At 38.7% G+C, this 13,895-nt stretch overlaps 1 protein-coding gene across 4 annotated transcripts in view; it reads left to right on the top strand.

The window, feature by feature from the left end:
- The window catches only part of Lrrc6 (leucine rich repeat containing 6), a 109,215-nt gene that overhangs the window by 28,405 nt on the left and 66,915 nt on the right, over positions 1 to 13,895 (top strand). For all 4 annotated transcript variants that reach the window (XM_036208432.1, XM_036208435.1, XM_036208434.1 and 1 more), the window contains 2 exons: positions 7,349 to 7,521; positions 12,486 to 12,706. In XM_036208432.1, the coding sequence (XP_036064325.1) occupies positions 7,349 to 7,521; positions 12,486 to 12,706 (394 nt within the window). The remainder of the gene's footprint in view (positions 1 to 7,348; positions 7,522 to 12,485; positions 12,707 to 13,895) is intronic.

Below are 13,895 nucleotides of genomic sequence, written 5' to 3'. Positions count from 1 at the left end.
GAAACAGAAACCAAGGAAGAAAACACCCACCAAAAAGGCAAATCCAGAAATTGGACCCTAGACCTATAATCACAGCAAATCCAGATGCTTAAACGTAAGTGTAAGAACATAAACAACAACAGTCAGGGCACTGTGTCACCACCAGAGCCCAGCCACCCCTCTACACCAAGCCCTAAATATTCCAGTACAGCAAAAGCACAAGAAAATGACCGTAAAACCAACTTTATCATGATGATAGTGATTATTAAAGAGGAGATGAAAAACTCCCTTTAAAAAAAATCAAGGAAAAGACAGCCAAAAACTTGGAGCAAATCAACAAATCCCTTAAAGAATGCCAAGAAAGTCAAGAAAAAAGAAACTAAATAAACAGGTGAAGGAAACTGTTCAAGACCATGAAAATCAAAATGGAAGCCATAAAGAAAACACAAACTGAGGGAATTCTGGAAATGAAAAATCTTGGTAAGTGAATAGGAACTACAGATGCAAGCAGCATCAACAGAATACAAGAGATGGAAGAGAGAACCTCAGGCGCTGAAGATACAGTAGAACAAAGTTTCATCGGTTAAAGAAAATGTTATATCTAAAAGACTTTTAACACAAACATCCAGGAAATTTGAGTCAACATGAAAAGACCAAACTTAAAAATAATAGGAATAAGAAGAAGGAGAAGAATTCCAGCTCAAAAACCCAGAAATATATTTAACAAACCAAAGAAGAAAATTTCTCCTATAGAAGTTTAAGGATCTCACCAAACAAATTGGATCAGAAAAGAAAGTCCCCATGTCACATAATAATCAAAACACTAAATATACAGAACAAAGAAAGAATGTTAAAAACTGTAAGGGGAAAAGGACAAATAACATATAAAGGCAGACTTATTAGAATAGCATAATAACAGGAACAGTTAGTGGTCTTTAATATCAATGGACTCAATTCATCTATAAAAAGACACAGGCTAACAGAATGGATATGCAAACAGTATCCATCCTTCTGCTGCCTACAAGAAGCATGCTTTAACATCAAAGACAGACATTACCTCAGAGTAAAGGGTTGAAAAAAGATTTTCCAATCAAATGAACCTATTATGCAAGCAGGTGTAGCTAACCTAATATCTAACAAAATAGACTTCAAATCAAAATTGATCAAAAGAGATGGAGAAGGACATTTTATACACAATAAAGGAAAAATTCACCAGGATGGTGTCTCAATTCTGAACATCTAGGCCTGCCCCTAATACAAGGGTACCCACATTTGTAAAAGGAACATTACTAAAGCTTAAAACACACATCAAACCCCACACATTAATAGTCGGAGACTTCGATACCCCATTCTCACCCATGGACAGATCATTGAGACAGAAATTAGGGAACTAACAGATGTTATGACTCAAATGCACCCAATATATCTACAGAACATTTCACCCAAACACAAAAGAATATACCTTCTTCTCAGCACCTCATAGAACATTCACCAAAATTGACTACATACTCAGTCACAAAGCAAGTCTCAACAGATACAAGAAAACTGAAATAACTCCCCGTATCCTGTCAGACCACCATGGATTAAAGTTAGATTTCAACAACAACAGAAACTCTACAAACTCACAGAAACTGAACAACTCTCTACTAAGTTACTACTGGGTCATAGAAGAAATAAAGAAATTAAAGATTTCCTAGAATCCAAAGACAATAATGCACAAAGTACCCAAACATACAGGACACAGTGAAATCAGTGTTAAGAGGAAAGTTCATAGCAGTTAGTGTCTGCATAAAGAAATTAGAGAATTCCATTCCAGTGACTTAACAGCATACCCAAAAGATCTAGAACAAAGTGAAGCAGACACATACCCAAGAGGAGCAGATCAAACTTGGGGATGAAATCAATAAAATAGAAACAAAGAGAACAATACAAAGACATGGCTTTTTGACAAAATCAATAAGATAGATGAACCCTTATCCAAACTAATCAAAAGGCAGAGAAAAAAAATACCCAGATGAACAAAATTAAAAACAAAAAGGGGGACATAACAACAGATTCTGAAGAAATCTACAGAATCATTAGGTCATATTTCAAAAACCTATTCTCCAGAAAATTGTAAAATCTAAAAAAAAAAAGACAAATTTCTTGATAGATACCACTTGCCAAAGTTAAATCAAGATCAGATAAACAATTTAAATCGACCAGTAACCCCTAAGGAAATAGAAGCAGTCATTAAAAGTCTCCAAACCAAAAAAGGCCAGGGGCAGACAGCAGAATTCTATCATACTTTCAAATAAGAGCTAATGCTAATACTCTTCAAATTATTCCACAAAATAGAAACAAAAGAAACATTGCCAAATTCTTTCTATGAGGTTACAGTTACTCTGATACCCAACCACACAAAGACTAAACAAAGTAATAATTACAGACCAATTTCACTCATGAGCATTGATGTAAAAATACTTAATAAAATACTGGCAAACTGAATCCAAGAACACATCAAAAACATCATCCACTATGAACAAGTAGGCTTCATCCCAGAGATGCAGGGATTATTTAATTTATGAAAATCTGTTGATGTAATCCACCATGAAAACACATGGAAAGAAAAAAAAAACATGATCATCTCATTAGATATTGAAAAGGCCTTTGACAAAATCCAGCACTCTTCATGATAAAAGTCTTGGAGAGATCAGGGATTCAAGGGACACACCTAAACACAATAAAAGCAATATATAGCAAGCTGATAGTCAACATCAAATTACATGGTGAGAAACTCAAAGCAATTCCACTAAAGTCAGGAACAAGACAAGGCTATCCACTCTATTCATATCTATTCAATATGGTACTTGAAGTTCTAGCTAAAGCAATAACAAATAAAGGAGGTTAAGGGGATACAAACTGGAAAGGAAGAAGTCAATGTTTCGTCATTCTTAGTTGATATGTTAGTATACATTAGCAACTCCAAAAATTCTACCAGGGAACTACTACAGCTGATAAACACATTTAGTCAAGTGGCTTAATACAAGATTTACTTAAAAAAAATCAGTAGTCCTCCTACATACAAGCAATAAATAAGAAATAAATAAAATAAATAAATGAGAAATAAATAAAAAAAACCCTTCACAATAGCTACAAATAATATAAGATATCTTGGTGTAACTCTAATACAACAAGGGAAAGACCTGTATAACAAGAATTTCTAGTCTTTGAAGAAAGAAAGTAGAGAAGATATCAGAAAATGAAAGATTTCCCATGTTCATGGATCCATAGGATTAACATAGTACAGATGGTCATCTTACCAAAAGCAATCTACACATTCAGTTCAATCCCCATTAGAATCCCAATGCAATTCTTTAGAGACCTTGAAAAAACAATACTCAACTTCATATTGAAAAAAACCAAACAAAAAACAACAGACCTGGGATAGCTCAAACAATCCTGTACAATAAAAGAGCTTCTAGAGGTATCATCATCCCAGATGTCAAACTGTACTATAGGACTATAGTAATAAAAACCACATGGTATATTTGTGAAAACAGACAGGAGGACCAATAGAATTGAATTGAAGACCCAGACATAAAAATCTACACATCAATGGACACCTGATTTTTGACAAAGAAGCCAAAATTGTACAAAATGGAAAAAAGAAAGCATCTTCAACAAATGGTGCTAGCATAACTGGATGTCAGCATGTAGAAGAATGCAAATAGATCCATATCTATCATCCTGCCCAGAATTCAAGTCCAAGTGGATCAAAGACCTCAACATAAATCCAGGTACACTGAACCGATAGAAGAAAAAGTGGGAAATAGCCTTTAATGCACTGGAACAGGAGCAACTTCCTGAATAGGAACCAATAGTGCAGACACTGAGATTGACAGTTAATAAATGGGACCTCATGAAGCTGAAAAGCTTCTATAAGGCAAAGGACACTATCAATAACACAAAACAGCAACCTATAGAATGGGGAAAGATCTTCACCATTTCCACATCAGACAGAGGGCTGATTTCCAAAATATATAAGGAACTCAAGAAACTAGACATCAAAAATAAAATAATTCAATTAAAAAATGGGGTACAGATCTAAACAGAGAATTCTCAACAGAAGAATCTCAAATGGCTGAGAAACACTTAAAGAAATGTTCAACATCCTTAGCCATCAGGGAAATGCAATCAGAATGATTCTGAGATTCTATCTTCCACCTGTCAGCATGGCTAAGATCAAAATCCCAAGTGACAATTAATAGTGCAGAGGATGTGGATAAAGGAGAACACTCCTCCACTACTGGTGGGAGTGCAAAGTTTACAGCTACTTTGGAAATCAATATGGCAGTTTCTCAGAAAACTGGGAATCAATCTACCTCAAGACTCAGCTATACCACTCTTAGGCATATACCCAAAGGATGCTCAATCATGCCACAAGGACACTTGCTCAACTACATTCATTGGAGCTTTATTCATAACAGCCAGAACCTGGAAACAACCTAAATGTCCCTCACCTGAAGAATGGGTAAAGAAAATATGATACATTTACACAGTGGAATATTAATCAGCTGTTACAAATAATCGTAAAATTTGAAGTCAAATGGATGGAACTAGAAAAGAATCATCCTGAGTGAGGTAACCTAGACCCAAAAAGACAAACATGGTGTGTACTCATAAGTCAATATTAGCTGTAAAGTATAGGATAACCATGCTACAGTCCAAAGACCCAGAAAGACTAGGTAACAAGGAGGGCTCAAGACTGACACTCGGATATCCCTGGGAAGGAGAAGTAGAAGAATTCATGGGTGGACTGGGGGTTTATGGGGGATGGGAACTTGAGGGATAAGGTGAGGGTGGGGTTGTGTGTGTGGGAGTACTGAAAGAGCTGACTGGGAAGGGGGTCATTTCAGGGTCAGGTAGAAACCTGGTGCAAGGGAAACTCCCAGGAATCTACAAGGATGACCCCAGCTAAGACTCCTAGCAAAAGAGGATATATAGCCTGAACTGACCACCTCCTGTGACTAGGCAAGACTACCAGTGGAGGGATTAGGGCACAAATGCAGCCACATAAGCTTCAACCTACAGCCTGTTCTGCCTATGGAATGTATTGGGGTAAGGGTGTCATAGAGATTGTGGAAGTGGCCAACCAATGACTGGTTCAGTCTGAAACCCATGCCATGAGAATAAGCCCACCCTGACAACTGCCTGAGGCATCAGAACCCAGAGGCTAGATGACCCAGAGACCTAGGATAGAAACAAACAAGACTGGAAAAAGAAAAAGTCAATGTAATGATGTCTAATGATACTCTGCTATACTCATAGACTGGTATCTAGCCCAATTGTCATCAGAGAGACATCATCTAGCAACTGGTGGAAAAAGATGCAGACCCACAGCAGGGAATCCTGCTGAAGAGAGGGTGGAAGGCATGTAGGAGCCAGCTGTGTCAAGGACATCACAAGAAAACTCACAGAATCAACTAACCCGGGCTTATAGGAGCTCACAGAGACTGAACTGTCAACTAGGGAGTCTGCACGGGACTGATCTAGGCCCTCTGCTTATATGCGACAGTTGTATAGCTTGGTCTTCTTGTGAGACTCCTAACAGTGGGAGCAGGGGCTGTCTACAATCCTTTTCCTGACTTTCCGGACCCTATTCCTCATACTGTATTGCCGTACCCAGCCTTACTACAAGGGGTGTGTGTGTGTGTGTGTGTGTGTGTGTGTGTGTGTGTGCCTAATCTTACTACAACTTGATATACCATGTTTGATGATATCCATTGGAGGTCTGCCCTTTTCTGAATAGAAACAGAGGAGTGGATGGGAAGTAGGGAGGCTGAGGGGAGGTGGAGAGGGACTGGAAGGAAAGAACAGAGAAAACTGGCCGAGAGGTAAAAATAAATAAATAAATAAATAAATAAATAAATAAATAAATAACCAACCACAAACAAAATTGTGAATCAAGCAATAATTTTCAACTAATTCAGATCAAGTTGTTGTAATTCCCAATTTGCTCTGATCTATGTCAATTCCAAAGCTTCAGTAAAAAGGAAGATGGGTGAGAGGATAAAGAAAGTATTAAAACCAAGTGACATAACAAAAGAAAAGAAAAGAAAAGGCATAGGGGATGGTGGATGCATAGAAGCTTGGAGAACTAAATTCACACAGGATCAGGATGCACTGGCTACTACTTGGATTTGGTCTTTATGTATTGAAGGCTGCAGAGTTTGCCTTGCCATTCCCACAGCATAATTCAGTCACAAGGAAGACAGCCTTTACTGATCTAAGCCTCCAGAGGCTACCATGGTAATCAGGTCAGCCTTCTCTGAGTTCAGCAACAACTATGGACAGTTCAGAAGAAAGCTATGTGCCTCCTCCCTGTAGGCACATCTAAGGATTGCCTACTGTGCTCTTGTATCATAGTGTTAAGGAAGTTCTCTGGGGTCAGGTACTGTACTTAGCACTTTACTTGAATCAGCTCATCTCTTTAATCCTGTCAATAAACAGTACTGAGCACATCACTGCAATTCTATAGACAAGGGGGCTAAGGCTTGTAACTTACCTAAGGCCTATCCTAGGAGCCATAGATATATTTCTTTTTTTCTCTGTTCCAAATAAATGAACAAATCCAAACCTTTTTCAGCCTGAGTCTTACAAATATGAGATGGAAATGGTTCTTACCCAGGCTGAAAGGACCAAGGGGGTTGAAAATCAGAACTGTAGACAGAAAAGTGAGATAAGACTATGAATTTGAGTTGAGATTTCTAAAAAACCATTCATTAGTAAGAAATGCCAATAATCATAATATTAACAATATTGTAGTAGAATATTATTTTAAAGTATGTTACCTTTATTATTTCACATTTGTTTAACTCTGTGAAGCTGTGTTACTGTGCCTGTGCAAAACACTTGATGGTCTGATAAAGAGCTGAATGGCCAATAGCAAAGCAGGAAAAAGAACAGGAAGGGCTGACAGTCAGAGAGAATATATAGACGGAGAAATCTGGGAGGAAAGGATCCAGCAGCCAGAGAAGGAGGAGGACACCAGGGGCCAGCCACCCAGCTACACAGCAAGCCACAGAGTAAGAATAAGATTTACAGAAGTAAGAACAGGAAAAGCCCAGAGGCAAAAGGTAGACAGGAATATGTTAAGGAAAGCTGTCAAGAAACTAAGCCAAGCTGAGGCCAGACATTGGTAAGTAAGAATAAGCTCTCGTGTGTAAATTTATTTTGGAGCTGGGTGGTGGGCCCCTCCAAAAAAGAGACAAAACAACAACAACACAATATTACAACTCTTCCATCTAATATTTGCTATTGCACAAATTTATTACTGCAGACATTTTTTCCTCTGATTTTTCTTTTCTCTTTCTTCTTACCTTAACAGGATGTGAGTGGCTGACCAAACTTGACCTGACTGTAAATTTCATTGGTGAGCTGAGCAGTGTTAAAACCCTGAAGCACAACATCCATCTAAAGGAGCTCTTCCTCATGGGTAACCCGTGTGCTGACTTTGATGGCTACAGGCAGTATGTGGTGGTGACCTTACAACAGCTAAAGGTATGCTTAGAGTAAAGGGGGGGAAGGGAGGGAAGAAAAAAATAAGAAAGCAGGAAATGCAGGGAAAGATGAGAGGAAGCAACCATACTAATTCCTTGTTTCTTCTTGGAATTGTTATGGGAAATTTGTTACTTCAAAGATGGGAATATTATAGAGAATAAAGTTGCATTCTTTGACTTCTAAACCTTTGGCATTGTTTTTGAAATGTTATCAAATATTGAAAAGGTAAGTCACATATTTCTTCACTATCTCATCAAAACAGAACATAGCCATTTATTGACCAGTTTGAGTCATCCTTTGAAGTACACCCTTCATTACTGCTAATATATCACCGCTACAATCCCAGCATGTGAGAGGCAGAGGAGAAGCAGAAGGACTAGAGCAGGTTCAAGGCCAACTCAGTCTACACTGTGAGTTCAAAGCCAGCCAGGGATGCACAGCGAGGCCTGCCTCAAATAGCAACAACCGGTCAAACCAAAGTGAACAGCTTTCTGTGCCCCATTCTCTGAGTTGGGTTTGAATGACATGGGGCGTGAGATTGACATATCTAACAAACCTTTGGGTGATGCTTCAGGACACTCAGCTGAGGACTACTGTTGTGTTCTGTGTTCAGCAAAAGCAGTTGCTTTCCTTTCTTCCCTCTGTTCTCACATCAGAACACGAGGAGATTTCTGGCACTGAATGTACCAGGGGTTCTTATATACATCAAACAACGGGTCATTTCTCCAGCAGCTGGGTGTCCTTAATCTAGTTCACTCCTGATATTACATGGAGATAGTGTTTATAGATCTCATCCCAAGCCTGCAAGACTGCCTCCCAGGGTTAGGTGCCAGTCATGAGTCCCAGTAGTGTTTAATTTGTACTTCTGACTTATAATCAGGATTTCCATGTTCCCTTTTCCAGTTTGTATTAATAAATTAATAAATATAAGGAAAGACACCTCTTTATATTTATTTGTTTATTATGAAGGATATCTCAAAGGACCCAGTTAAAGAGCTGTACAGATGAGGTCTGGAAGAGACAGCTTGGCACTCTTGTGTCTTATCTGAGTGTCCTGCTCTCCAGGGACCTGCACATGGTCAGTGACAAGGAAGTCTTTTGGATGCTGTTTTTTTTTTTATTTTATGGACCCTGATGGCATAAGATCTACTGAGGTCCTCCACCCTTCATTTCTCAATGGCTATGGAGCAGGAAGCTTGCTGAATGAAGAGGTTTTTACTACAAGTAGTTGAGAGAATTTCTTTCTTTTTTTGTTAAGTGTGTGTGTGTGTGTGTGTGTGTGTGTGTGTGTGTGTGTGTGTGTGTGTGGTGTGTAAGCCAGGGAACAACTCCAGTGTCATCCTCAAGAACACCCTCCACCTCCTTTGAGGCAAGGTATCTCATTGGTCTAGAGCTCACAGATTGGGCTAGACAGGTTGGTAGCCAGGTATCTTTCTTCGTCTGCTTCCCTAAATGGTGGGAGTGAGCATGTGCCACAGTGCCTGTTATTTTTATGTGAAATCTAGGGATCAGATTCACATCTTTATGCTCATGAGGCAAGCACTATACCAAGTGAATCAGCTCTCCGGCTCTAGAGAATTTTGCTATAATCCCCTAAAGTTAAGAGGACATTATAGATTTTCCATTACTCACTTTGGGGAAGGCATTATAAGTCAAGTACAATGGTTAAAATCAAACTATGTATCATAATATGTTCATATTTTGCCACTATATTCCCCCAAATCTAAAAATTTCAGAGCTAATATTATTTAGAATAATTTTAGATCTAATATTTAGGAAAAAATGATTCTAGAGAAAGTATACAACTGAGACTATTAAAGGGAGAATATCAGTTTTCACACAAGTCCAAAGTTCTCAGCCCATGTGTGGATCTAGGTTTTTGCAGCAAGAACACAGGAATGCATTGGTTTTGTGACATTGATTGGCTTAGTTCTTGGAAAGCATTTGTTCCCTCATCTCCAGTGTTCTCTGTGGTTGAGAAGTTGCTCACTGCTGGAGTCTAGAACACCTTTCTTCTCATGCAAAATTTCTTAGACTGTGAAAATGAGTCAGATAATTGAGCCTAGAATAAGATATGAATCATTTTAACAAGTAAGCAAGATGGTCATCATTGCATGAGGTCTTCCTAGAAAAATAAGGGTGTGATGCAGTTTATGTGAGAAGTGTGTCCTGGAGATTGAGCCTGGGAGTCACTGACCTGAAGGAATCAGGGACTGAGACCACATGGTCTTTACAACTGAGCTTGTCTGTCCCCCATGATCAGGCCAAAGTTGTAAGATGTCACTAGGTACAGAAAATGGTCATGAGTAAGTAATTCAGGGTGCTTTGTGTACCATGTCTCTGAGGTCCCAGGCCCACACAGGAGACCATGAAGTGTATTAGTGACACAAAGTTGGAGCTCAAAGAATTGCCCCTCCTTCTTTGTTTGACCTGACACTCCTGGACAAGGGAACAGGAGGGTCCTGCTCTTCCATGTCTGACTTTGAGCCCCCACTGTCCACTATACACATACCTGCTGCTGCTCTCTGAGTTCTGTAATCCATTGGATCAAGTCTTTCAGAAGACTGCACTCACTCTGCCTCCACAGAAGGCCACACGTACTTGTAGAAAAACAGTATTAGGAAATGTGCTTACTGATGTTCAGACATAGAGGGATGCACTTTTGAATCTGACTTGTCACCATGGCCTTAGTCTTCACAGACAGATGCTAGAAACAAAGAGCCTTTGAAAAGCCTGGAACTCTTCTAATGCATTTCTGCACAGACAACATGTCACATTTCTCCTGATCTCCATGATGATACACCACTTTAAAGATATGTTTTAAAGCCAGATATTAGATGAAAGCCAGAAATTAATATATATTTTAAAATTCAAGAATGTGAAAATCAAACATTAACTAAAAATGTTTTTCTCTTTTACTTTGGCTGCCAGGAAGCTTAAAATGAAATCTCTGGCCTGTGCAAAGCAGCTGTATGAGTCTCATGAAAACATGTTTCCTCATCTCTTCATTATCATTTTAATGTATAATATGACTTATCCCAGTAACCAAACATTTTATACTTCATCAAGTTTGTATTTCATTAAATTCACTCTGTGAAGGATTCCTATTCCTGTCTCAGAAGATTAACACAAATTCAATGCCTTAAAGTAAGGCAAATTTACCTTAGGGTTCTGAACATCAGAGGTCTGACATGTGAAATGTAGGTGTAGAGGCAGAAATCTAGGTGTTGGCCAGGCTATTAGTCATAGGGGAAAAAAAGTGCCTTGCTGTTTGACACCTCTAGAGGGCGCCTGTACCTTTTGGATTATGGCCACTTCCTGGGTTTTCTTGTCTTCTTTCTTTCCTTTCCTTTTCTTTTTTTTTCTTTTCTTTCCCTCCCCCTCCCCATCTCTCTCTCCTTCTTTACTTTCTTTTTTCCTTCTTTTGTTTTATACAATGAAATTTAATGATACATGATTTATCTCTTTGCACACAGTGAGAAGAGAGACACACCTAAACTTGTTTTAAAATGATCAAGATGGCTTTAAAAAGGAGCTGGGGTTTTGAAAGGAAATCAGTATTTCAGACGCCCTTAAATAGGCAATTGTGAGTAGCAAATGGGTCTAGGAGTCAAACTGTAGAATTCATAAGTTCAAGTCCTCTATCTTCACCTACTTCTATAACTCTGAGGCTTGCACTTACACATCAAACTTTCCTACTAATAGGTTTTCCATAATCTGATGGGGATCTACTTGCTCACTCAAGATCATTAAGTACATCACATCTAAGTCTCCGACCAGATGAGGTGACATTCACAGTGACTGGATCATAGGCACCAAGGGAAACCATTGTTGGCCAAGTGGATCAATCTAAATTCCCTACCTACCTCTTTCTATAGAATGAGGCTGGGTTAATAATAGATATCTTTGAACCGGAAGCTTTGACATTTTCTATTTTAGTTGGCATTTTGATTTTGCCATTTGCTTATGTGTATTTGGGGTGAGGCATGTATGTATGTACTTGTGTGTTCATGTGGGGGACATATGTATATATTGTGATTGTTTGTGTATATAGATAGAGTTCAGAGGGTTACTTCAGGAATTAATCCTCCTCAGGATCAACCTTGTACACACTTCGTTGTTTATTTTTATCAGGGATTCTCACTGGGACCTAGGACTCACAAATTAAGGTAGGCTAGCTGGCCTAAGAGCCTCAGGCTCTTACCTGTGTTCAGCTCTCCTGCTCTGGAATTACAAGTATGCACCACAACACCTGACTTTTTACCTGGGTCCAAGGGGTAGAACACAGTCCTTATGTTTGTGCAGCAAGCAGTTTATTGACTGAACCATCATCTCACCCTGTATGTGTACATTTTAATTTGGAAGAAGATATAAATATTGTATAAACACAGTCTATAACAATGAACACATTGTTAAGGTCTTCAAGGGTGTCACATGAGCTGATCTGAGTTGGAGTTCCTTGTATGAGGCCCTTTCCATGAAGAGGCTTACAAAATGCCATTGTTACAGGAGCTGTGACTTGATTTAAGCATCAACACTCTTAATATAGTGAGCAGTTATGAAATTAATAGAAATATTTTGAGAGCTTGTCATTAATTATTTTGACAGAAGACCTACTTATTTCCAGTGAGGGTGCTTTGTAAACCTTATTACTTGAGTATTGATTTAGACAAATATTTCTGATATTTCCCATTAATTACTTTGGTTTAATTCTCTGTTGCTATGGCATTATTATTTCTAATTTAAAAATATATCAATCAACATAAACTTTTGGCTGATCCTTCCCATCCTTCCTCCTTCTTTCCTTCCTTTCTCCCCCTCCTCTTCCTTCCTACCTTTGCAAGTCTGGCCTTGAACTCCTGGAAGTCCTCCTGCCTCAGTCACCTAAGTGCTAGTATTAAAGTCATGAATCACTTTGTTTGGCTGAATTGAATCATTGTATTGTTTGTTGCTTTTTGTTTAAGTGGTTGGATGGCAAAGAAATAGAGCGTTCTGAAAGGATCCTGGCATTGCAGAACTACCCAGCAGTTGAACAGCAAATCAGAGAGCAGGAGAAAGCTTACTGCCTTAGGCGAGCCAAAGAGAAAGAGGAGGCTCAGAGGAAACTGGACGAAGACCATGAAGACAAGAAAAAAAGCTGCCCAGGCTTTGACAGGCGTTGGTACACAGACACTCAAGCTGTTTGGTGCGTAGTGGTTTGGTTTCTTGTTAACTCCATTAAAACAGTAGCAGTATCTACCCCCACCCCCGCAAGGTGTTCACAGCATCAATTGTGTTCCAGAATATAACATGGCAAGGGGGGCGGGGCATCACGAGCATCCCATGATCATGATTCTAGAAGGATTTCTTCCCTTAGAAAAGTTGCTTTTCCCAACCAGCAACTTGCATTTGCATCTGAAATTATCCCAAAAGAAATCTCTCAACATGTACAGGAAAGATGAATTAACAGGTGTGCTTTGATTTCTAAGGCAGGAATAGTTTAGAAAGTTAAATGCAAATCACATAATTATAAAATGAATTATTCTGATTGCATCATAAAACATTCTATTTTGTGAATTATATAGTGAATACATTTTTAAGTATTATTAATAACCCTCTAATTGATCTTTTATGAATCTGAATTTTTCATGATATTTTATGTGGATCACAAGCATAGTCACTTGATTCAATTCCTTATGTGAAAGTTTTAACTATTTCTTAAAATGAGAAAATAATAATTATAAAATATTTCAGGGGCTAGCTAGGGATTTAGCACAGTGGTAGAGCGCTTGCCCAGCAAGTGCAAGGCCCTGGGTTCGATCCTCAGCTCCAAAAAAAAGATATTTCAGATGTATACAAATGCTTTATAAACAATTAAGCAAGAAGTTATTGTTTCAACACCCAGACAGAATGAGTGACAGTCATTTGTGTGCTTACAATGTGTCTTTTAGAAAAAAATGAAAACATTAGAAGCCTGCTGAGTATTCTTCTGTTCTGTTCCCCTCTTCATCCTCAGTGGTGTCTGCTGCCTTGAAGCCTGCATATACTTGGTATAACTTGGTATCTATTTAATGTAACTGAGTATAGTGGCTCACTCCTTTTGCACCAGCATTGGGGAAGCAGAGGCAGGCAAATCTTTGCGAGTTCTAGGCCAGCCAGGGCTGTATAGTGACATCTGTCTAAAAAATATCTTAATGTAGTTCAACTTATTTTGATACATTTTGTCTTTCTCATGATCTCCTTCATGACATGACATCCGTCTATCTGTACTCAAGCTCTGTCAGTAATGTAGGCTAGGGTACTTGCTGACCTGTCGAGTCATTGGCTTAGTTGTAGAGGAACTTGGTTGTGAAGTAAGCACCTCCCCCAGGACTCCAGGAAAAACCATCACCGAG

Source organism: Onychomys torridus, chromosome 16 (genome assembly GCF_903995425.1).
Source record: "Onychomys torridus chromosome 16, mOncTor1.1, whole genome shotgun sequence".
Lineage (NCBI taxonomy): Eukaryota > Metazoa > Chordata > Mammalia > Rodentia > Cricetidae > Onychomys > Onychomys torridus.
This window is presented reverse-complemented; position numbering and strand designations above follow the sequence as displayed.